The sequence below is a fragment of the Hypanus sabinus genome, chromosome 14 (genome assembly GCF_030144855.1).
Source record: "Hypanus sabinus isolate sHypSab1 chromosome 14, sHypSab1.hap1, whole genome shotgun sequence".
In the NCBI taxonomy this organism is placed as follows: domain Eukaryota; kingdom Metazoa; phylum Chordata; class Chondrichthyes; order Myliobatiformes; family Dasyatidae; genus Hypanus; species Hypanus sabinus.
The window spans coordinates 69,108,987-69,135,546 of record NC_082719.1 but is presented as its reverse complement, the minus strand read 5'-3'; the positions used below and the strand labels follow the sequence as shown (position 1 = coordinate 69,135,546).

Genomic DNA, 26,560 nt, shown 5'->3' with positions numbered 1-26,560 from the left:
ATGTCTTCTGCCATTTTTATGGTTCTGTCTTTGACAGTCTTTGCAGAGAGGGGCATATCCCTGATTTTCTGCACAATTTCACTCTTGTTTTTAAAGTCCGTGAATAGATGTTCTGAAATCTTAATGAAAGATTCTTTTATATATTCACCATCTGTAAACTGCTTCCCGTGCCTGACTATTTCCTGAGCGGCAATATAACTGGCGTATGTCGTTGATTTTCCAGACTTCATCCATTTCTGGAAATGATTTTTGCTCAGATCAACCTTCCGCATCAGTTCCGAAACGGCTTTTTTTCTCTCATCTCCATCCAGATATTTTTGAGCAAAGGCTGCATGTTTATTCTGGAAATGCCTTGCGACATTTGACTTTTTGTTGTTTGCTAGTTTCTCATTGCATATTAAGCATACCGGTAAACCAGTCTCGTCAACAGTGAAAGCAAATGAATCTGTCCACGTATCATTAAACGTTCTGTTTTCTTCAGTCACTTTTCTTTTTTTAGAATTCTCCATAGTTGGCTTACCTTGGATCGAAAAATTAAAGAAATCGCGCACTGGCGGGTGTCAGGTATTGGCAGTGGTGACGTATATTAATAGCGATAAAAACACGTTGTAGCGGTGTGCTCACGCAGTCAGTAAACTGCAGTCGAATAACTTTATTCGAACTAAACAGCCTTGCTTTTAAGCCTCCCTCAACCCAGCCCCCATGGACGCAGATGCTGCAAAAGACGCGTACTCACAAACCCCCGTAGGCTATCTCCCTTAGCCTGAATGCTGGCTAATTGTGAGCCGTTTCGGATGTGCCAGGAAATGTGTCGCCACACTTAGATTGTACAAGATCACCATAATCTTCAAATTTAGAATTACATTTCAAAAGCTAACAAACTAACATAAAATACATTTTAATTAAATACTGACCAATTATTTCCCAAAGCCACAGGGAGCCGCAGCACAGAGGTGAAAGAGCCACAAATGGCTCGGGAGCCGCAGGTTGCCGACCCCCGACCTAGGCCCAACAGGTCTTTCCACAAATCAGGACAAAGTTCAAGGTGTGAGGCATGGCATCAAATAAACATTTCCACTTTTGAATGACAATGTAATGCTGATCAGAACTATCCTGATGCTTTATTGGCTGGGTGTCCCACTAAGCAAACAAAAGTAACACAAATGGACAAAGTCTCAAGATTAATTGCTGCTCTGTTCCAAATCAGTTGGTATCAGGCACCAAGGCAATAAAATATCTCTGAACAAACAGGAAAAAGTACTTGTTTTGCTTATAGAAATTTCTATAAATCTACCCAAAATATTTGCACACAAACTTTAAACTGCCTCACCAATGCATGCAATGTTACTGAATTACAAAACAAGATGTTCCTGTGTTATAAGATCAAGAAAAAATAAGAACAGAAGAATTGACTTTATATCTGAAATTAGCACATTACAGTATTTTACAAGGAATTTACAACACAAATGGTGGTATCCAAATACTGTTCCCATGCTGCCCAACACTGGTTTTACACCCTGTCCCAGCTCAGTGGTCTTAAGGTACTCAGATATTTTTAGTTTAATATAATATACAAGGTACTTCATATCAATCAAAATAGGTTCATCAAAAGCTGTCCTTCTAAAGGCAAACATGAATTCATAAAAGGTAATATTAAGCAACAAATTTACAGAAACATATAGAATTCATTAAATGTATCTCAAAATTTCCTAACTTCCGCTTTCAATACGAGTAGAACATTGAGGGGATAAGATCGAATACTTTCTGTCCAGCCTGACTTTTTGGTGACTTCCAGATTCTAGAACATTAATGAAAAGTCTCGGCAGAACTGATCAGCCTTTGTAAATGCCAAATGAAGATCGAAGAGAAGATGAAAAGAGTGGCCTTCAGCCTGCGTCACTAACTCAGTGAGTGTGCAAGTGGGTCTACTCAGTATTTCCACTTCTGCTTAGTTCAACTCAATCCAGCATCTGACTGATGAGACACAGCCAGCAAAAGATGCCGCAAATACACATTCTTATGTCAGTCTTCATAACCTGTAGAAAATCTGTAGATTATTAATTGACTACTAATAAAATTATTAGTAAATTACTTTTCCAGTACATCGTCTTTCTCCTTCTTAGACCTCGGCTTTTTCCCAGGAGATTGCAGGACAACAGCAGGAAGAAAGAAGCAATCAGACACAATGGCTCGGTCAACTTGTTGGTGAATTTGATGGACCAACTAATCTGTTTCCTCTCACATTCAGAAGACGTATGGGTTAGTCAGGGTTAATCGGTTGTGGGCATGTTATGCTGGCAACGGATGCTAGTGGGCTGCCCCCAGCACATCCTTGGACTGAGTTGATTATTGATGCACATGACACATTTCACTGTATGTTGAAGGACATTATCAGTTACTTTACTAAATTCCATATAGATAACATCCACTGCATTACCCTCATCAAGCACATCTGTTCCCTCTTCAAAATACTCAATTGAGTTTGTAAGGCATAACCTGCTCCACACAAGCCATGTTGACGGTCACAAAGCAGGCCATGTCTTACCAAATGAATATAAATCCTATCCCTAAGTAGCCCCTCTAACAGCCTACCATTAATGTGAGGCTCACTGGCCTATACTTAACTGGATTTTCCCTCTTTCCCCTCTTGAACAAAGAAACAACATTTGCTACTTTCCACTCCTCCAGGACCTTGTCTATTGCTGGTGAGGATGCAAAGATCCTTGTCAAAACTCCAGTAATCTCCCCACGTACTTCTTTCAATATTCTGGGATATATGCCATTAGGCCTTAATGCTTCTCAGAAAACCCAGCATGAACTGCTTTATCTTAAAATGTCCCAGCACATTAGCACGCCCCACTCTGTTTTAACTGGCCTCCAAATCCTTCTCCTCGGTAACTTTTCTATTCTCTATCAACATCTTAATAGATCCAATATCAAAAATTTACTTGAATCCTTCTAACTGATAATGTTTGAATGATTATGATTCTTAAAATAGCGTTCAGTTTGCAGAATGATTGACTGTTGAAGTCGGGTAACAGTATTTTAAGTATTTGCAAATGAAGGGAAATAAAATAATTTTGGAAGTTCTCCTTGCAGAGGGTTGAATATCTAGAATTATCCACCATTGAGGGATGTTGTAGCCAGATCATTGGCCGTATTTAAAAAAGTAGGAAGTTGAAAGATTAGGAGATTAGGGGCTATGGAGAAATGGAAATGTGTGCACACAAGAGCTTGAAGAGATCAACTGTGATCACAATGAATAACTAGCTGGCTTGAGAGGCCAAGTGGCTTACTCCAACAACTACGTACTTAAATTTTAACTGGTGCACAGATTATTACTGTGACATGCATCAATGAAAATTAAACCTTAAAGCAATGAAAAAACAGCAGATTAGGTTATATTTTGTAGTAGAAACTAGTTTACTTATTTATTCAAACTTCAAAGTAGCACAACTGAAATTTTTGGGAAACAAACCAAGTTGTTCCACGTTCTCCCTTCCTCTATGTCATACATCTTTAAATCTCTACAGAGATAATCACTACTTTGAAATCAAGAAAACTGATTAGATCTGCTAGAAAGCTGCAATTAACCAGTAGGACTTCAAACAGATGCAAATCATGTTTAAGGAGTGTTTTAGGGTAATAACAATCTGCAATCACACTACAGCATTAAAGCAAACATTCACAGATGACTTCATTTTGCTATGCTGAATCTTAGCCATAATACTGAAGGACTTTCTGAACACAGAGATTCTTAAATGTAAGTTACCAAATTTTGCAAGAAACCCATTCAACTGGAAACAGAAAAGCCGTTATCTTTTACTCCCATACCTTTATAAAATAATACTCTTTATATCAAAATAAAATGTATCGATTATAAAGATTTATTTACAAGAATAAACCATGCAATGCACTTTCATTTTTACACTTACAATGTAGGCATTAAATAGTGTTTTATTACATTACTTAAAACCAATAGGACAGTAGGGGGAGAACCCTACAATGTGGTCTTTCCCACCAAGCTTCAGTGCATTCCTCAGCAGCATGCCCCTGCAGCCTCGAATGTACCAGTCAGCAACTTTCCTTTATGGACCTTCAAAATAATACTGTAGTCCTCAAACATGACAAGCCCTTCTTGAACAATTACTAATTAGGAACTGTCATATTTTTAGTGTCAAATTGACCACGTCAAGGTAAACCCACCATCAATAACATGTACAAAATAGAATCAGTCTTTATGGAATGCAAACTGCAAGTGCCTTTGGTGATCACCCAACAGCAATCTGTAGCACGTACACAGTGAACTGCACCCATTCATTGGAAAGAAAAGAACATCTCTTGGAGCAATGATGTATTCTACCAACTCAGCTTATAATTCCTACTTCAGAAATCAGCTTTAGTACTCTAAAAGAAACCAATGATACTGCTCCAGGAAATAGTTCTTGAAGCTTGGAATAAGCCAAGACCAATAGTCATAGCACTGATGGGGACACTCTTTTTAGAGTCAGAAGGTTCTGGATTCATGTCCCACCCGAGAGAAAGTCCAAGCTGAAAGAAATCTAGCATGGTTGGAAGTGTCGTTGCTCAGATGAGATATGAAGGTGAACAGCAAAAATAGGCATAATATTTCAAAGAGTGGTAGAGGAGTTAACCACAATGTCCCATCAGTCAACCAACATCACAATGATTTCACTATTAACCAAACGTTGCTTGTGGGAATTTACTGTGAGGAAATTATTTAATGTGTACACATTAAAAGTACATTTCACATCAAATACATACCAAAGTACTTCATTGCCATAAAGGCAATAATAATAATCCAAATAATTCTCTTCCTTCAGAAAAGTTCATGTCATCTTCAAAGTGTTAATAAAAATCACCAGTTGTACTGTGAGCACCACTCGTATCATGTCTGAGGAACCTATCTCAATGTCAGCCAATACCTTTGTAATTCAATAACACCCTTCGCTGTACCCAGCTCCATTCTCAGACACCTTTGGGCTTGGATTGGGTACACCCTTAGATATTCAACTTAATTACAGTGATTGCATCCTTCTGCAACCATTGACTTATTTAATGCAAGTTTTCTACAACTGCAGTTACTGCTGCTCTACAATGAGAAAACAGGAGCAGTACCTTTCTGTCAATCCAAGCTAAACCTACAGATTTAAAATGCTCTCACACCACTGTACATTCTGGCATTAAAATGGGTTAAAAAAATCGGGGGCAGGGGCACGATTAGCAAAGTTGGGTCATTGCAGGCAGAAATCAAGCGGCTTAAGTGTTAGCACCCACAGAGCAGAAACCTCCCACAGTTAATGCCAATAAAGAATAAGTAGTAGTCAGATGCATGCAACTGTAAGTCATGCAAAAATATATTTGTAAAACAATCATTCTATTTTAATTAAGTCATTAGTAAGACTATGCCCTTCCAAACCACCATATCATATTTACATATACCTGAAAGGTTTATAGCTCGGACAGAGAAATCTCAAACAAAACCCACAACTCACCATCTCCAATATTCTAATGTTGGCTGTGTGGTACTTCTGCTTATTTAGTAAAAACTGACAATCTGACATTCAATCTTTGTAGACATTTATTTAAAACTTTAAAATTAAATTTTTAAACACTTCTATTTTTCTAATAGCGGAAAATAAAATCAAACAGTATTTAGCACTTTAGTTTTAAAAGTTGTTTTTTTTCTAATTTTAGAAATAATAATATAGCAAGTTTCACAATAATTAAACCAGTAACCACAAGTCAACACCATAGTTTAATCTCTCCCATTTCCTCCATTTCACCAAGATTCGTGGGGTCAACCACAATTGTTCCACAGATTGTCTGAGCTACTTACAGCTGATATGGGCAGTGTAAACCCCACTGAATACAGGACAGTGGAAGTGACGGTACTGTTCCTGAATGGATAACTGATGGTTTCATCATCACAGTAAAACCCTCTTTGATAAGGTTTTATTTTGGCCACATTTAGAACACCCAGTGGCATACCAGCTGTAAGGAGGGAAAAGAAAATTTTAAGTGCACTATAAACTGATAACCTTACAACAGATCAAATTCATGAATCCAATTTGCAAATAAAAAGTCCATATGCATAGAGTTTCTGCAGATGCTGTTAATACACATACAAAATGCTAGAGGAACTTGGCAGGTCAGGCAGTATCCATGAGATCTAATAAACAGTCGACATTTTGGGCTGAGACCCTTCTTCAGGACTGTCCAGATACTTCCTATAAGAGTCCATATGTTAATTTTTATTCTATTATTATACATATTCACAGAGCATGAGCGTCAATACCAGGAGAGTAATTTCCATCCTTGAACTGGCAAGCTTTATCAGAGTTTCAGTTGGTTAAGAGTTAACCACATTGACAAAATCATGCACAGTCCAGACAGGGTAAGGACAGATCAGATTTCCTTCCCCAAAGGTCATTGGGAATTTAAGCACAGGATGATCCTCCTTACATTTTCCATTTTCACCTTCCACCCAAACACACAGCACTGACGATAAGCTCCAAAGCAAAGCTTGTGCATGTATAAATTAGTGTCAAGAAGTTTGCTAAATGGCAAGGACCAATTCTAATATGTTGCAAAATAATTGCCATTGCTTTCTGAGATCGGGATGTATTTACCCCAAAAAGTAAACTTGAATGGGTTGTTGCAGGATTTGAGGCTCCCTGAAATGCTCAAGGTTTAAAAGTTAGATAGTCTCAGGGATCCCTCCAAGTCTAGTTATTTCTTCCATCAATTATCGTCAGTAAAAATAGATCAATCACGTTGATATACTTTTCAGATGCTTAACTATTTATAGCATGCTCTATTCACCTACAAGATGCCTGCTTAGTTAGTAACTGATAACTACAAAATGCATATTTTACAAGACTTCTCTGATTAAGATACACAATACTTGCCAAAAAAATTCACAAGGGACTTCACGTTAATTAATTTCTTTCATACTTTCCCAGTACCACATATACAGAACAAAGCGTAAATTTGTACTTAGAGGTCTCTGCTAATGTTATTCTAAATTGCTCAAAGTACGCATGCTCATGAACTAAGATAAGGAGATCTTATTATACTCCCCCTTCTCCAGCCCTGCATCACTTTCACCAGTCAACTTCCCTGCTCTTTACTTCACCCCTCCCCCTCCCTGTTTCACCTATTACCTTGTTTTTCTCTCTCCCCTCGCTCACCTTTTAAATCTACTCCTCGTTTTTCTCCCCTCAAGTCCGGCTGAAGGGTTATGGCCCAAAACATCGACTGTATTCTTTTCCATCAATTTTGCCTGGCCTGCTGAGTTCCTCCAGTGTGTGTTGTTTGGATTTCCAGCATCCGCAGATTTTTTCTTGTTTGTGTAGGGAGATGCTCTTAAGGTTTTCACTATGTGCAGTAGGAAAGCATTTCCTCTTCACAAAAATATGTCATTTAAATCAGGGGTTCCCAACCTGGGATCCACAGACTCCTGAGTTAATGGTAGGAGTCTATGGCATTAAAATGGTTGGGAAACCCTGTATTAGATTCACTTTCAAGGACTCTGCAATCATAGTACTCAATATAACTTAATATTTTTTCCTTTTTCTGTATTTGCAAAATTGTTGTTGACACATGGGGTGTTTATCCATCTCTGCTGTGTGCAGTTCTTCCATAGAATTCTTTTGTGAATGCCCACATGTAAACAAATCTCAGAGCAGTGTACAGTATGGTGACATATATGTACTCTGATAATAAATTTACTTCGAACTTGGTAACGATGATAGTTCAAGTTGCAATGGCACTACAGACAATCATTTAAACATCCATGATACCAGTCTTTAAGACTTCCAGTTGTTTCCTTCAGTTTTAACATCATTTAGTAATTATATCTAATTTTTGTTCAATATTTATGTGGCCAAAAGCAGACCACACCAACAACAGGAAGCAAACTTCATGATGCATGTTCACACGAAAACTATCATAGTTCGGTTTCACAAACACTACTACAGCATCCATTGGATCATGTAGGGGGAACAGTTTTATCTGGTAGAGACACAAGACAAACAAGTACAAAGATAAACAAATATTTAGCTAAAGTCAGAGGACAAATCATTCCCATTTCAAAACATGAATCAACAAACCGATTTCCTCGAACATAAGAGAGTTTGCAGATGCTGGGAATCGTGATTTCCATCACACACCTCATATTCCATCTGGCTAGCACCCAACCTGATGGCATGAGCGTCAATTTCTCTGAATTCCGATAATTTCTCTCTCCTCCCCCTTCTCTGTTTTTTCATTCCCCATTCTGGTTCCCCTCTCACCCCTTCTCTTCACCTCTCTGTCCTCCTTCCCTTTCTTCCGCGGTGCATGCACCTCTCCCATTAGATGTCTTTTTCTTCAACCCTTTACCTCCACCACCTAACACCCCTCAGCTTCTTTCTTCATCCCCTCTCCCCCACTCACCCTCCCACCTTCTCACTCAGCTGGTCTCACCTATCACCTGCCAGCTTGTACTCCTTCCTCAACCCAATTTTGGATCCTTTCTCCTTCCTTTCCAGTCCTGAGCAAGGACCCTGGCTTGAAAAGTCAACTGCTTATTCTCTTCCATAGGTGCTGCCTGATTTGCTGAGTTCCTCCAGCATTTTGTGCAGATTTCCTCGAATTTGGTGCATGTAGTGAAACTGAAAATTGAGAGTTGCTTCAGATCTCACAGCAGCAACTAATACACTTAATTAAATTTGGAATGCAAGGTCAAAATGCCCATAAAGGAGGGTTGTAAAGAAGTATTTTGGGAAGAAAGTTAGAGCAATACACACAAAATGCGAGATGAACCCAGCAGGTCAAGTAATACCTCTGGAAGAAAATGAAGAGTTGACGTCTCAGGCAGGAACTGTTCATCAGGATCCAATTGAGATGTTGATCGTTCATTCTCCTCCTTAAATGCTGCCAGACCTGCTGAGTTCATCCAGTACTTTGTGTGTTGCTCAAGATTTCTGGCTTCTGCAGAATCTGCTAGTTCTCAGGTAGGAAGCTTATTGCCTTTACCCAGTGTTGAATTTAGATAAATGACAATCCACAGGTATGTAGTGGACTGTTCATTATTCTCCAAGTGGCTTAGCATGCCATTCAATCTTGGAACAATTAAGGATAGGCAAAAAAAAAATCTGGCAATATTCATACAAAGAAATCTGCAAGACCCATGTTGTATGATTCTGTTGAGTTCCAGCTTTGCTATCTTCACCTCCTGCTAACATCATTTGTGCACCATATAATTCTTCATTTTACTGTTGACCTAGAAAAACATATTTCCCATTTCCAAGAAATCTTGTTCATCTTGGCACCAACTCTACACAATGAGTACAGCATGTCCCCAGACCTTGGATTACATTAGCAGTTCCAAATGCAAATTGTGCTGTCTATCTTTTTTCTTTATTTATTCTTTCTCAATCCTTGAAAGAGAGAAAAAGTTGGTGATCAAGGATCAGGCTGGTGAGAAGGCAATCTGGAATTGGGGCCAGGTAATGCATGCTTAGTACAGCGAACCCCAGACACTCAGATATCTTTAGAGTTATACCAAAGATGACCTTGTATATATATAAATATTAACTTCTTCATGAATGGCCTGTGCTACTGTTGAATAAAAGCACTGTCAAAATCATATGCTTGTATACTTTCACACATAAATCATGGGCAAGCAGGGCACAGAACTAATTTGATACTGTACATTATACTGGGTTAATTGAAGTGGGTGACCACTGATAGGCAAGGATAGTGAGCCAAATGGCCTACTTCCACATTCTACAATTCAGGAAAAGTCACAATAAGAACTACATATTTAACTATCTGGATTTTGATTATATTCATTTATGTATTGCACAGTATTATATTAAAACGTTCCAAAATATCGAATGCACAAGATTCACAAATGTCTGCCAACCTCTTATATTTCTCCCAGGTTTCCATCATTCACGAGTAAACTATAACAAAACGTTTTTAATGACTTCGTGGGGAAAAGAAAATCAGACCCTCTCCAGTCAACACCCAACATTTACATGCAAATGATATGCTCGAAAACATTCAGGAGTCAGAGTTTCGGCAGACTTCACATCATGAAATCCAAATGAGTTGAGATTAATTATACCGCTTGCAGACTCATCTCCGTTTCTGATTACAGGTTGCATGGAATAAAGCATTACATTGCAGACCTAATAGGCATGCCCCACCAATTTATTCAATGGCACCACACAGATTACTGATGCTACTTTTAATGCCAATATTTTAGCTCACAACCTTTAAAGTTTAGGGAAATTCTAAATTTAAAGGAAATAATAAAAGTAAAGTATTGCAAAAACACAGTATAACAGATAGTCAATGAATACACTATTCCTACAGGGATCAACATTTTGTGTGCACGTCTGCATACTACTAGACCATAAGAGCATAAGACAAGGGAGCAGAATTAGGCCATTCAGCCCATCAAGTCTACTCCACCATTCCATCATGCTGATCGTGGATCCCACTCAACCCTATACACCTGTCTTTTTGCCGTATTCTTTGATGCCCTGACTAAACAGGAAATGATCAACGTCTGTGTTAAATACACACACGGCCTTGGCCTCCACTGCACTTTCTACAGATTCACTACACCCTGGCTAAAAAAAATTCCTCCTTACCTCTGTTCTGAAGGGTCACCCTTTAATCTTGAGGCTGTTTCTCTAAGACGCTATTTTCAATTATGAAGTATTAAGATTTCTTCCCTTTTACGGAGATGTAGTATTTGCTTTTTGGTTTGTCACAAAAATTATGTATAATTTATGTTAATTTAAGCTTTTATTGTATTTGTCATGTTTGTAATGTATTATGATACAATTACAAAAAGCTAATTTATACATGGGCGTTTATGCACATAACGACCTACAGAGAGGAGGCAGAAGAGCCTGGGGCCAGCCAAATAACTCTTCCTAAATGTCAATCAGACAAAGGAGATGTTATCGACTTCAGGAAAACTCACATCAGCGTCACAACAGTGGAAACTGAGAGCAGTTTCAAACTCCTGGAAGCGCACAGCTCAGACAATTTCTCATGGTCCCAGAACATATCCGACAGAGTCAGGAAAGTGTGCCAGCTTTCTAAGGAGAGCTATGCACGTTCATACTCATATCACTCTACAGATGAACAGCAGAGAGCTTCTTAACGAGTTACATCACTGCATGGTACGGAAACTGTACTGTGGAAGACAGGAAGGCGTGTACAGTGGGCAGTCAAAATTGCCCAACGCATCACCGGCATCATTGAGGAAATATATACAGAAAGGTGCCAGAGAAAGTCCAGTTATATCAGGAAGAATTCCACCTACCCTGCTCATGGACTGCTTGTCTCACTTCCATCAGGGAGGAAGCTACACGGCATTCACACGAGAACCACCAGACTTAAAATCAGTTACTTTGGATGAGAAAGCATTTAGTGGATAATACTGAAAACTGCTCCTCATGATAAACTGTGAAGCAACACTTCTTCATTTTAATTCTAGTAGTCTATCTGTAGTTTAATCATCAAATGGTTCTTTACCAAGTATTTCTGGAAGGGGAAGTAGATAATATCTCCCTATTCAACATTATACTCCATCTTTAACATGGCAACAGGTGGCTTACACTTTAGAATTTATCAATGATTCAGGGACATCTTGATTCCAGTAAACAGTGGAAAATGTGTACTGCACAGTCATCCTTAATCCCAAAGAATGCCCCAAGACAACCAAAAGAAATGTAATTGAAAATCTGGAGTTTATATCATGTGTCTATTAGTTAATTTTCAATTATTTCAATTAAGAGGAATGTAAACTGGGCTGTAATTCCACTACACCAAATTTACTCTCCCTCTCTCACTTTACTTCAGTATCTAAATCAGCAATTGTTTTTTCTCTTTTCAGTTACTTAGGATTTTGCAGTGATTTTAGCCTGTTATGATACTACGACTCTAACATTTTAGTGTTGATTTTAATTTCCACCTGCTTCAAAGGTGCCCAAGAGGAGCAGGGTGAGCTGCCTCAATAACTATCACCCAGTTGTACCCACATCTACAGTGATTGAGTGCTTTGAGAGGTTGGTCATGGCCTGAATCAACTCCTGCTTAAGCAAGGACCTGGACTTGCTGTAATTTGCCAATCGCCACAATAAGTCTGCAGCAGATACCATCTCACTGGCTCTCCATTCAGGCTTGGGTCACCTGGACAACAGCAATACCTACCTCGGGCTGCTGCTTACTGACTATAGCTCGGTGTCCAACACAATCATACCCCCAGTTCTAATCAACAAGCTCCAGACCCTCGGCTTATACCTCCTTCTGCTATTGGGTCCTTGACTTCCTCACCAGGAGACCACAATCAGTGCGAATCAGAAATAACATCTCCTCCTTGCTACCGTCAATATGGGTGCACTCAAGGATGCATGCGTATCTAACTGTTCTACTCTCACTACACCCATGACTGCATGGCTAGGCACAGTTCAAACACCATCTGTAATTTTGCTGATGACACAACTATTGTTGGTAAAATTTCAGATGGTGAAGAGGAGGTGTACAGCAGTGATACAGAGCAGTTGTTTGAGTGGTGTCGCAACAACAACCTTGCAGTCAACATTAAGACCAAGGAATTAAATTTGGACTTCAGGAAGGGGAAGTCAGAGGAACAAACAACAGTCCTCAAGCAGTGGAAAGGCTGTGCAGTTTCTAAGCGTCAACATCTCTGAAGCTCTATCTGGGTCCAACATACTGATGCAATTACAAAGAAGGCATGACAGCAACTAGATTTCATTAGAGTGGAACTGGTATGTCAGCAAAGACTTTCACAAATTTCTACAGCTGTACCATGGAGAGCATTCTAACTGGTTGCATCAGCATCTGGTAAGGGGAGGGGGCTATGGCACAGGATCAAAGTAAGCTGCAAAAAGTCGTAAACTCAACCAGTTCCATCATGGGCACCGGCCTTCCCAGTGTCGAGGACAACATCAAAAGGCGATTCCTCAAAAAAGCAGTATCTGTCATTAAGCCCTCTTCTCGTTGCTACCATCAGGGAGGAGGTACAGAGGCCTGAGAACACACGCTCAACATTTCAGGAACACCTTCTTCCCCTCGGCCATCAGATATCTGAATGGACCTTCCTCTGCTCTCTCTCTGTGCACTATTTTCTTAATTTAATGTATAGATATATTTCTTATTGTTACTTAGTTTTTAATTTATTATGTACTGCACTGTATTGCTGCCACAAGTCAAGAAATATCACAGCTTGTCTCACCACTATCTGTAAGGAGTTTGCACATGTGACCACATGGGTTTCCTCTGGGTGCACCAGCTTCCCGTGTAGACCAAAGACATTGTAAATTGTCCCATGCTCAGGCCAGGGTCAGACTGGAGTTTACTGGGTGCTGCAGCTCAATAGAGGGGTCTATTGGCATTGTGAAATAAATATTTCAACGTTATTAAAACTAATCGCGATTCTGATTCTTGGCCTAAAGTAACCCTGTTTATTGGAAGTGGAACAAAAAACAGGAACGTAAACTGAAAACAACATTATGTGAAAAATAAGTTTCTCCCTATTACATCAATCACTTTCACTTTTGTCATTTATGGTTGTGCCCAGATTGAGGTGAACTGTATTTGTTATTTCCCCATACTTCACAGTTAGAATGCAATAAACAATAACTATAAATGAGCTTAACTCCATTTTTGTGCAGATCAAGTATACACCAACTTCCTGAATACATCTTTTTAAAAAATTACTTCCCTTAATTGTGGAAGTACATTCCCATAGTTCTGTTCTGGATCCTTTACAGTGTAAAAGAACCTTATTTATTCCATTAACCTTTTGCCTTCTCGCATTTGGTCATGCATCTCCCTTAGGCTAATTTGCCTTTTCTTTCCAACACTAGTTACTAATAGAAGTTTTCTCCTTACTGAACATCACTGCATTGCAATAAAATTGATTCCAGATGGGATATTTCAGCCACTTTGTCTGATTGGTAGCCAACTTAAGTTCAATTATCTTATAAAGGAGACACAGCTGGCAGTTTGTGCTCACCTGGAACCTATTTGTTGACACATGAGTGGTAAAACTAATCTGTTGAGTACATGTGATGGTGAATACACTGGAGATTTTTACTTAGTGAACTGGATGTAGCAGCAAGACCCTCCTATAGAATAAAGTTGAATTTCTCCACATTGTGCAGCTTATTGTTCAGAAAACATGGCAAAAGATTCCCTTAATGAGTAACAAACTGATTTACCTTTAAACTGAAGTATTAACGTACAGATGATGAACTTTTTTTAATATGACTCTTCCTGGCAATTCAGATAAGTTAATTTCTCAAAGTCCCTTAGTTATAAGTAAAAAATTTAAATTAATTTCCAAGCCAGCTGCAGCATTCTGGAAGGGAAGTATTCTGTTTTCATGAACTGATTTCTTTAATGTCAAGCACTACAGGATGGAAGATTTCCTTTTGGCTGTGGTACTGGTGTGGGGGACACTGAACTGATTGTAGACTACTTCTACAGGGACCTTAATCAGATATTAAAGGTTAAAAGTTTTCATTAAACCATACATACAACTTTCTCTAACTCTAAACTGCTACCCAAAATAATAATGAGACAACAAAATGTCTTTAATACAGCTTAATTAATAAGATGCACAGAAACTTAATGACAATTTATTTTACATTTGGATTGTGTGGTTAACTATTTGGCTTGACCAGCATTACAAGCCATTGTCAGACTGCAGCCTGTGGTGCCAACACTGGCTAAAAGAATGACTGACATCTCTAAAATGTCAACAAAAACAGTTCACTTTGTACATCTATATATATATAAAGGAAACGTTGATCTTATTGCAAGTTACAAGATATTCTTTGTTGCTCACGGAGAGAATCATTCATAACTATGAAATATTAAAAGATAAGTACAAATAGGAAGTTGAAAAGTTAAGTGTGGTTGGTTACAGCATAACAGGACTTCTGTTACTGCTAGGTGGTGAGTGCACGTGTTAAAAAAATGTAGATTTTTCTCACTGCATTAGGAATTCCACATAAACACCTGAACAAACACTTTGGAGCTGATTGGTGCCGTGACCTGCACCTTCAACTCTACTTCAACAATCTTTGAGGTTCAACATCTGGTTTTGGAGTTTGATTGGTTGGAGGCAGCTTAGCTCAAACTGTCTCTGTAATTTAAATGAATTTAGTCAACCTGTCAGGATGTGCAAAGACAAACTTCTCATTCCCTTGTAAAAATCATCCGCAAGTTTTAAACAGACATAACCCAACAACAGAACCTTGCTGTCAGACATTATTATAGTATAAACATCACTCTAGTTAACCACAAAATAAAGCAGCCTCGGTTTCGCATGTGTTAAAATAGTGAAGTGTGGGAATGTACGAGTCACTCTTTACTCAGGCAGCAATTTAGCATTGACACGCTCTGTGCCAACCTGCATCAGGGCTGGTCCCACCACTACATGGAACCTGAATGCCAATGAAAAGTCCTAAATCACTTTAAGAATCCCATTGTGAAATGTTGTCAGCAATCAGATGCAGTCAACACTTGCTTAGTATTTCTCGGCGTCATACGTAGCTGCCAAATGCAGACAAGCTTTTAAGAGTCAGGAGCAATTATGTCCTACCAGACAAAAAAAGTTTCTACCAGACAATAGTGAACAATTTAAAGTCTTACAATGCCGGTAACATTTATAATTCTAGAATTAGTGATTTATTTTTATTTTGAAATTAAGCATTTAGTGGTTTCCCTGCCTCTGCAGTCTGATACTGATCTACAACGGTCAGGCCTAATAGTTAAAACCACTCGATCCCAATATAAACAAAGTGTCATTCTACTTCTTTACACCTTACAAATTAAGCAGAATTAAAAACTTGTTTTTTGGTTTTAAACACAAAGTGCACTGCAGCTGCTGTGGTCAAAGCAACATGTCCAACAAGCTGGAGGAACTCAGCAGGTCTTGACGAAGGGTCTCGGCCCGAAACGTTGACTGCTCGTTTCCACAGATGCTGCCCGACCTGCTGAGTTCCTCCAGCTTGTTGTATGTGTTGTTTTTTGGTAATGATTGCTTGGGTAACAGGTTAGAATTACAGAACGTTATTTGGTTTAATGAAAAACTGCAAGCTTTGGTATCTGATTGCAGGCTGCTTTCCGAGCTGCTGCTGTTCAGACAGCCACTTTCACAAACACCACTGATCTTCAGAAAGCTAAAAAAAAAACCCATTATATTATTTCTTTCTTCTCTTCTTCCCTTGCCTCTTTATACCCATGTGCTTCTTGCTTTTTCTTTGTTCTGATTTAAAGATGGGGACCGATTTGAAATGTAAACTGCTTCTGTCCTCAGATGCTGCCTGACCTGCTGTGTATATTCCTGCAGTTATTGTTTTCTCAGGTTTCCAGCATCTGAATTATTTTATATTTGCACCGCAACACCATACTCCATCACTCTTTCATCGATGAATTCACTTCAAAGTAATCTGTAATACCACCTGAGAGTATAATTAGAACTATGTAAGCACATTTTACATTTCTGTGAAGATAAACCAAACAAAAAAAGATACAGGCTTGTCCTTTTGCAGATCAGTTACACGTTCTGTGGTTTTGTCAGGGTAGAGATGATAAAGATATATTACTGTATATTGTTACTCCAATGACTTGCACTAAATGACTCACTCTAAATTATGCTGCAAACAATAAATGTCTCACTTCGTCTTCATGCCTCTGAAAGCAATGTTAATTGGATATTACACAAATCGACTGGTAAGCAGGGGAAATTATCTCTGCCATTGCAATATGCTGTTTTATTTTGTCCCTTCTTGAACAGTTTTTAAGAAGAGACATGTATTTTGCCAAATTTTATTTTAATGCTTATGCCTTCTCGTTTTGAGACATTTTAAATGGTTTCTGAATCAACTCAGGACTTTCTTTGTATCCTTTAATCCTCCAGGTCTTCCAGAATAGAAGCTTGAAGGTGTGTTGGTACATGCTTTTCTATGGGTTTAAAAATACACCAAGAAGATTGTTAAAATGCTAGCCGACATATGTCTAACATACAAGTAAAATGTTGAGACGCTGGACTCTATTTAAACTATTGATTGGGATTTAGCAGTCTTCAATCAGTATTAAAATTCTAACTCTGCTCAAAATTATCTGCTATCAAAAGCTATGTTGCTTCCTTTTCCCAAAAGTTTTCAAAAATGATCATGAAAGATTGAGTCACAGACCTATATAGTACAGAAACTATCACAATGCTGACTGTGATGCATATCCTGACTAATCCTATTTGACTGCATTAGGCCTGTATACATTTCCTTCTTTTATTTGAAGTACCTGTTCAAACGCCTTTTAAGTACTGTAATGATATCTGCCTCTACCACTTCCTCTAGCAGCTTGTTCTATAAACCATAGAATAAAGAATGCAGAACAGTAACAGGCCCTTTAGCCCATGATGCTGTGAAAAAATTGAAAGAGGAATCAAATACCCAACAAAACTAATCCTTCTGCCTACATAATGTCCATCTTCTCCAATGTCTTGCACATTCATGTGCCTGTCTAACAGCCCCTTCAATGCTTCTGTCATGGTTGCCTATGGGACACCAGCACCCCGGTTACACATTTTAGGCACCCACCACTTGCCCCACACACCTCCTTTGACCTTACACACTCTCACCTGGTGTGCACACCAACACTATCAGTGTTCCTCCCATTAAAAGTGTGCTGTCTCTTTACATATGATCACCCTAAGTGCAACACTTCACATTATTGTTTCCCTTCTTCACCTCCCAGCATGGTCTCTGGTGATCTTAATTCATTGTCTATCACACTCCCCCCACCCCCCAGGAGAATCTAGAAAGAGGGGGAAACTTCTGCATTCATTCTCAGTACAAAAATATCTTGTTGAGTTTCACAGGATGAAAGTAATTTCACAAATTCCTTTAATGAGCTTTCCTCTTTCTTCATTACACACCAAAAAAAGACTATAATCAAAGTCATAAAATCTTTATATATACCCTTTGTAGAATTTGACATGAATGACAATTGCACTAGTCCTTTATTGTTGTCAAGGTCCGTGGACTTGCCCACAATCAATCCCTCCCCTAGTAACTCGTATCTTCTGAAGGCTGCTCTATCCCCTCAAAAGCTTTTCCTATAATCTGTGCCTTTCCCCTTCAGCAACAATCTCTCTTTGTGATAACAACATTCATATATACAAGGTTGGGATCAGCATGCATAATAACTCAACTCAGCCCTACATTTTTCAACCGTTGCATTTGACTTGTATCACACGTTCAGAAAGACATCCAACATCTGGTTGTCAAGCCCTTCCCGTGGTTAAACACTGGAAAGATCAAAGCCGCTAGTCCGTAGAAAATCAATACTGTAGTAACAACATCATGTCCTAAACTCCAGTACCTGCAGTTCGCTGCATGGGAGTTAGGAATGAAGTGGAAGGCAGATTCATGCACATTCACCCTCTTGCTCTGCCCTTGTCTAACCACTGTATGTGAGCACTCAGCTTTATCCAGTGCATTCAGCAAAGCCTCATTCCTTCTGTCTGATCCCTTACTTCTTAAATTTTAAGTATTCTTCACACCTGCCTGTCATCTCCCCTGGGTTCTCTCCTTCTACGGGCCACTCTCCTCTCCTATCAGCTTTCTTGCTCTCCAGTCCTTTATCCTAACACCTTCTAGCTATCCTCCTTCCTCTTTCCCCTTCTTTTCCAGTCCTGAAGTAAGGTCTCAGCATGACACTTTGACTGTTCCATTTCCACAGATGCTGTCTGACCTTCTGAGTTCCTCCAGCATTTCTATGTGTTGTCTTTAAGCTTCTTTCTTCCTCTTGACAAGATGTTTCACATCTCTTGTCAACTGTGGGTCCTTCACCCTACCATCCTTTCCCTGCCTCAATGGGACAAACCTATCGAACCCCCAGCAAGTGCTTCCTAAGTAATCTCCTGATATCTGTTGTGCATTTTATTGAGTACATTTGTTCCTGATATACTTCCCAATTCCTGACTAATAGCAGCTATAGTAAAGGTCTGGGAGTTGTGGTCACTGTCTCTGAAATGCTCCCCTACTGAGAGGACTAACACCTGATCTGCTTCATTGCCTCACACCAAATCCAACTTAACCTCTCCTCTCGTCAGTCTGTCTACATATTGCATCAGGAATTCACACCAGACACTCCTAACAGATTCCTCCCCATCCAGACCTTTTGCACGAAGAGGTGCTGATCAATTTTAGGGAAGTTGAGTCCCCCATGACAACAACCCTGTCATTTTTGTACCTTTCCAAAATCTACCTTCCAATCTGCTCCTCGCTGTCTCTGTTTCTACTGTGGAGTCTACAGAACACTCCCAATAAAGCAATTGCTCCCTCCCTTTTTCTGGCCCACAATGACGCAGTAGTCACCCTCCATGTCATCCTTTTTTGCAGCTGTGATATTATCCCTGTATAACACTGCCACTCCTTTACCTCCCTCCCTGTTCCTTTTGAAACATCTAATCCCCAGAACGTCCAGCAGCCATGACTGCCCTTGTGACAGCCAAGTCTCCATAATGACCACAACATCATCGCTGTTTTTGTAATTTATTTTTTATTGAATTCCATCATCAAACATTTCCATAAGATGTATTTCAGATATTGTACATATATATCATATAATCATATGTGCCACAAATCTCCACTTAGTATTTATCTGAGGTATACACTTATAGAAAAGAGTGGAAAGAAAAAACCAGCAAAAGGAGAAAACTATGTACAAGTAGGGAGTGATTTTTTTTTACAACATATTCATTGATTTGTAAGGATAAAATCAGGCTTATGTTATGTAGTTAAATCATTTTTCCCCAGTATGAATCAAATTGTTCCAACTTATGATTAACAGATGCTGTTACCTTCCCCATTTTGTAAATGTCCATTGTAATTTCCATCCATGTATTTAAAGCTCTCCTGTGATAACCATTTCCTAGTAAGAGTCTTTTTACCAGCCACCAGCAGTATATTCATTAAATATTTATCTCTCTTCAACCATTCTTGAGGTATATATCCAAAATATATGGTTTTACTTTCTAAGGGTATTTCACATTTAAAGATGTCTTGTAGGGCATTGTGTATCCCACTTCAACAGTAATTGATATTGGGGCATTCCCAGAAAATGCCCCAATATTTTGTTCATTCATTGAATTGATTTTGATTAATCTCTATTGGTAGGGTCTGAAAGAGATGTAATAGTCTGGGCAGTATATTCATTTTAATAGACTCAATCCTTGAACGGAGACTGAAAAAAGGAATTAGGTTCCATCTTGTTGTATCTTCCTTAATTTTTTTTACATACAGGCTGCTAATTGCATTCTGATAATTTAGCCAAATCTTTTGGCATAATGATGCCCAAATATTTGAAAGACTCTGTTTGCCAGGGATATCTACTTTCAATTTCTCTTGGTGGGCTAAAGTTATATGAAAGTAATTGGGTTTTATCTATGTTGATCTTGTATCTTGATAATTGACCATATTATTCAAAGGATTGCATCAATTTAGGTAAAGAGTATATTCTACATCATAGTTTCATGTACTAACTCATGCTCTCAGTTCATCACCCTTGTTTCTGATAGTGCTTGCATTAAAATAGGCAAACTTCAACCCATCACACTGACTACAATTTTTCTTTATCAACTGCCTATCCTTCTTCACAGACTCCACACATTGCATCTACATGCCCCATCCCCCTGCCCAAGCAACTCCAGCACATGAATGTGCAGGAAACAGAGAGATATGGATATTTTGTAGGCGGAAAGGATTAGTTTAATTGCCTTTTGAAAATAATAAATTGACATCATGGGCCAAAGGGCCGCTTCCTATGCTTGTACTGTTCTAAGTCTGGGAGAATGTTTGTGCCGTTTTTGATTATTTATACAATCGAATTAATTGGCAATGAAAAATGGGAATTTGAATGAGTCAGACAATGATCATTGGACTTAGAACCCTACAGGATGTGAGTGTATACATTTGAAAATAATAAAACTGTGGTAAGGAAATCAGCTATGCAACGATAAAAGAGTGCACCAGATCAAACTAAGAAATTACAATTCAGCATATGGTTAGGAGCCTAACAAAACAGCAGTATTTTTTAAACTGTTCACTTTGATTTTATTGAGTTTTAAAGTTCAGAGGAAATTCTCAGAATGCATGCAAGTATTTACTTAGTGTGATACAGAAGCAGGCTATTCAGTCCATTGAGTCCATGACACCTCTCACCAGAACAATCCTAATACCGCCTCCCTTCACTTTTTCTGTGACCATCAGTTGTCCTTATATTCTCCTGATACTTGCGTACACTTAGGCAATTTGCTGCAGACAAATATCTACAAGTACACCTCTGGGCAACAGGCAGGATTGAAGAGCCACAAGGCTCTACAAAGACAGGCTCTACCAAAACTCAAATTCAATCGTAATTTTTAAAATTTTATTTAGAGATGCAGCGTAGAACAGTCTCTTCCACCCCAACAACCCCAGCCTAATTGTAGGACAATTAACAATAACATATACAACACAATAAAATACAGTAACTGGTATGTCTTTGGACTGTGGGAGGAAACCAGAGTATCCAGAGGAAATCCACGCATTCACAGGGAGAACATACAAACTCCTTACAGAACTCGAAACTCCAATGCCCTGAGCTGTAACCACGTCATGCTCTGCTACTGTGGGCATAGCTGAAGCTGTGAAGTAACAGCGCTAAATACTGCACACCCAGTTGTGGGCATCTTGAAGGAAGTGGTTGCACACGCGTGAGAAACCCTGAATATAGGATAATTCAATAATTCAATTCTGTAAAAACATATTTACAAGGACTGGTGCAGGAAAAACAAATCACTTTTGGCAAATACACAGCGCATGTTCCAACTTGGATCGTACAATCAAAACAAAAATGGACACGAAGGAATATTATGCAGATCAACAGGTTCATACACGGATTAGGCTTGTCACCTGGAAAAAATGCTACAGTTGTTCTTTGTCCAAGTTTGTTCATTCTGTACAGAAATTTTAAGATTAGGATCTTGGAAAAGAGTTTCCATTGCAAGACTGTGTTTTCTCATAAATTAACAGTGTCTGATTTCATCCACATGTTTATTCTAATCAAAATCATATTTAAAATGTATACCCCTCTTGAATCAGTTAAAAAGTTTAGCATTATTTAATTATATTGAAATTCACATTGGTAAAGGTGTATGGAATAGATGAGGTGACTTAGGAAATATTAAAAAGATTTTTTCTCTTTTAAATTAGTTCCAAACTGGGATCAATAAGAAATATGACTCAAATGATACACTTCTAGTCGTCAGAAATTTGTCAGACATACAGGAAGACAATTGTGTTGGTTAGATGATAATCAAAGATCTTCTGATCCTTTGTCAATGGCCTTCTCTGCAATCAAGCCAGGAATGGGGCTGCACAATGACATTTCAAGTCTTGGGCTTCATTCACAATGGAACAGCCCATTACAGCTACAAAGAAATAATATTGGAGTAACTCAGCAAGTTCGGCAGCACCTTCAGAGGGCAATGGACATTTGACATTTTGAGTCACGAACTTATCTAGACTAAAAGATAGAGAAGAGGTAGCCAGTGTAAGAATGACAGGGTCCAGTTTCCAGCATCTGAGTCTCTTGTATCTCCATAGCTGTAGAAATACCCGGTAAGTACTGGATCAGTCCGTCTAATGATGGGTAACATTTGTGACATTAAAAATAGTCAAAACATCATCAGCAAGTTGCGAAACCTTCAGCCAACCCACCCCACTTTCTCCCAATCACAATCATCAATACTATAATTACATAAAAACAAGTACTGTTTTAAGTAATCTGTAGATCAGGCAGTACATGGGAACAGGAATGATTAATGTTTCACATCAAAAATCCTCTACCAGAAATGGTATCTCCACACTAAAACATTAACTGTTTATCTTTCTGCAGATATTAGCAGGCTTACTGATTGATCCTCGCTTTTTCTGTTTTACAAAAGATTTCCAGGACCTTTTGATTTATCAACCACAAATATACAATTCCAGCATCTTTGACTTCATTGAATTACCTGTATAAAATCAAGAGGGGCTTCAATAGGATAAGTGCACTCAGCACCTTCCCCAGGGGTGGGGAACAAAAAACTAGAGGGCATAGATTTATGGTCAGAGAAAAAAGCTGAACAGGTACATGAGTGGCAACGTTTCTCTTTTTTTGACACATGGGGCCAACAGGTGTGGTTGAGACAGGCACAATAACAACTTTTAAAAGACATTTGGATAAGTACATGGATAGGAAATGTTCAGAAGATTATGAGCCAAATGCTGGCAAATGGGACTAGTTTGGATCAGATAGGCTGAAGGGCCTGTTTCTATGCTGCATGACTCTGCGAATTAGCCACAGCAAAAATGTAGCCAAAAGATCAAGCTAAACCCATGTACTCACAGTACTTCCTGACCCTTTAACACTTCTTATATATTCAAGTCATACTCTACACCAAGTAGTCAAAACTGCACAATGCATCACTACTATCAGCCTACCCTCTGTCAAGGACATACCCACCTGAATATACAGAAATCTGCCAGAAAAGGGCCAGTAATATCATGAAGGATCCCACACACCCTGCTCATGGACTGATTGTCCCACTCCCATCAGAGAGGAAACTGCATAGTATTCATGCCAAAACCACCAGACTCAAAAACAATTACTTTCCCCAGGCAAGTAAGGCTGATCAGCATCTCTAACCCACTAACTCCACCACTACTTTATTATTTCCTGTAGAGCCTGGCATCACTTTATGGACACTCTATAAACAACCTTTTGTATTTGTATTTACGGTGTGTTTTTATTATTGTCTTTATTTTTTTATGCTGAATCTGACCCAGAATGACAATTATTTTGTTCTCCTTACACTTGTGTACAGGAAATGACATTAAACAATCTTGAATCTGGAATAACAATGATTAGCTTTTGACTTGCTTGGAAGAGTGGTTCAGCAACTACTCAGAAGGTTAAAAATATTCAGTACAGAGAAGCTTTCTTTGTTACTCCTCTTACTTTGAAAGTTGATATTTATTCCCACTTACATCTATGCACTGTGCTGGTGTTATGGACTACCTCCAAAGTCAACCAAAGAAACTCACAAAGCATCCCCAACTCTTCTTTCCCTATCACAAAATGCAGTAAGAGTCAAGTTCTGAAGACTTATCCATCAGGAGGCTCACAGAATCAAATACTAATGTTGAGAAGTTGCATAGTAGAAGGGAGAACTAATTTTCAATCTTTAAGTCAAATCTGTATTTTGCAGGCAATTTGATAATGCTCAGATTTCTGGGAACAGTCGATTCTACTTTATGCAAAAAGCAACAAATTCCTATGACATTTTGATTTTAGCAGTTCTTCTGGTTACTTCATCTGAAAATTATTCATACTTTATTCTGGAACATCATGCTTCATCTCTTTATCATGCTAAAACAAAATCTCCCCAGAGAATACTATATCTTTTGAATACTCTCCAGACTTTTTAAATCTTTACATTATTACAATGGCTTTTCAAAAAAAAACATGATTGAATAGTCAGGGTTTGTCTTACAGTCATTTGTTTAATAATTTTGTTTTCTACGATCTGGGACAATATTTTTATAAGTGTGATGGGAAACCCGCAACCTGTACTCTTCATGTTCACCAGCATCTGTTCTACGATACATAGTCACTAAGAACAAAATTGCCATCCAGCCTCTTCTAATTACTCCTAAGTATACATCCTTGAGCTGTTTACATTCTTGTTTAGATTGCTATTTGATCTGGTCTTTCTTGTAAAAGATTTTACTTCCATTTCTCTCCATTTTGTGCACTAGGTACTGTTACGCCCGTAGCCCCCTCCTTTGTGAGAATCGCAAGATCACTGTTGGGTTGGATCAAGGGGCCCAGGAAATGAGTGAAGAGATGTGCAGACTGGCTTGTTTCCCCGGCGATGTAAAGCTAAGGGACATGGCCATTGTCTCTTGGAGACCAATTTGTGGATTGAGCTACTATGCTACGTGAATGCCCTCAGGCAAAGTGGGCTGGTTGAGGGAGAGAGTGCACACCCCCAACCTGATTGATATCTACGACCCTGCGAGTCAGGATAAAAGAGGGTCTGTAGGAACAGTCCCTCAGACGCACCAGAAGAAACGTTAAGCGACCACATAACAGCAGTAAGTCATCTGAAGGAGGTCACATGCATTCAGTTCCGTTGCTGGAACTGGTGGCTAGAACCATGGAAAACGGCTTTTGGCTAACAACGGGGAACCCACTCCCCTGACTCAACGGATTGGCATCATAAAAGACCTGGGCAAGTTTAAACCGCCTCGCTCTTAAACCCAAAAACGCTGCAGCGTGAACGAACTAACAGTGACTGTTATCTTTCCATCGGACAATACATTGTCCCCTTGACAACGATAGAGTTTCTTATTGGTTATTATTATACCCGCGCTTTAGATTTAGTATTGACGATGTATATTATCTGTATGTTTGCATTAATCTTATTTTTGTGCTCTTTATCAATAAATACTTTTAAAAAATAGTACCATCAGACTTCAACAGACCTCTCTATCTTTGCTGGTAAGTGATCCAGTTACGGGATTTCGTAACAGTACCAGCTCTCCTTTTTCCACTAGCCGTTTTCCTGTGTTCTTTTTATTATTTAAGTCATCACTTCAGAATGGAAAACCAACTGAAGTGAAAAATGCAAAGTTGAGGGAGGGGAAGTCAAAGGCTGGCAAGTGTTATAATTTGTTTTTGAAATAAATTCAGGGATCAGTTTGTCTATTTACTTGAATTATTACAATGTTTTGTTGGGTCAGATTATGAATAGTTTATTTGGATGATCATTCCTTATAGTGCATTTCCATGCATGATCTGTAGAGAAAATACAGGTCTTGGCAAGAACTATCTTGCTGAGTTCTTTCCAGCACAGTCTGGATTATTTGGGAACTGTTATTAATTACCTAGGGAAGGGGAGCTCTCCTCTATCAATTTCCTGACAGTTTATTCTATTCTGCAGGTCCCAATGCTTCCTGCTGTTTCCACAGATAATTAAAGTGCCCACTTCTACAGCCAAGTCTGCTTGAGTCTGGCCACCTGCTCCAAACTAACCTGCTGCTTTTGATTCTCCCAAGCCTACCCTCATGTTCAGAGACAAGACTTCTCCTCTCACTCAAAGGCCGAACTTTCACCACCCCATTTATCAATGGCAAAGACAACAATGAACTGTGTGAACCTGTATTGCTCATGAAGTTCTAGATTTATCTGTTCAAACAGCGCTCTGGAAAAGCCACAGAATAGCAGAAAGCAGCTGCCTGAGCCAGAAGATAAAAGCTGATAGCGCTCACGATGGTGATACTGGAACAGCGTGTGTTATAACTGGCAGTACACGCCAGCCCAAAGGAGTAAGAAACTAGCTAAGTGCGGGCAGCAGTTCTGACGAACAGGATAAACTCAAAACCGATGACAAATATGGTCA

The 26,560-nt window shown here is 38.9% G+C and overlaps 1 protein-coding gene across 5 annotated transcripts in view; it reads right to left on the bottom strand.

The window, feature by feature from the left end:
* The window catches only part of plpp1a (phospholipid phosphatase 1a), a 106,514-nt gene that overhangs the window by 69,695 nt on the left and 10,259 nt on the right, over positions 1-26,560 (bottom strand). For 2 of the 5 annotated variants that reach the window (XM_059989406.1, XM_059989407.1), the window contains one exon: positions 5,861-6,015. The exons of the other annotated variants lie outside the window; for them this stretch is intronic. In XM_059989406.1, the coding sequence (XP_059845389.1) occupies positions 5,861-6,015 (155 nt within the window). The remainder of the gene's footprint in view (positions 1-5,860; positions 6,016-26,560) is intronic. 5 annotated transcript variants of the gene reach the window in all.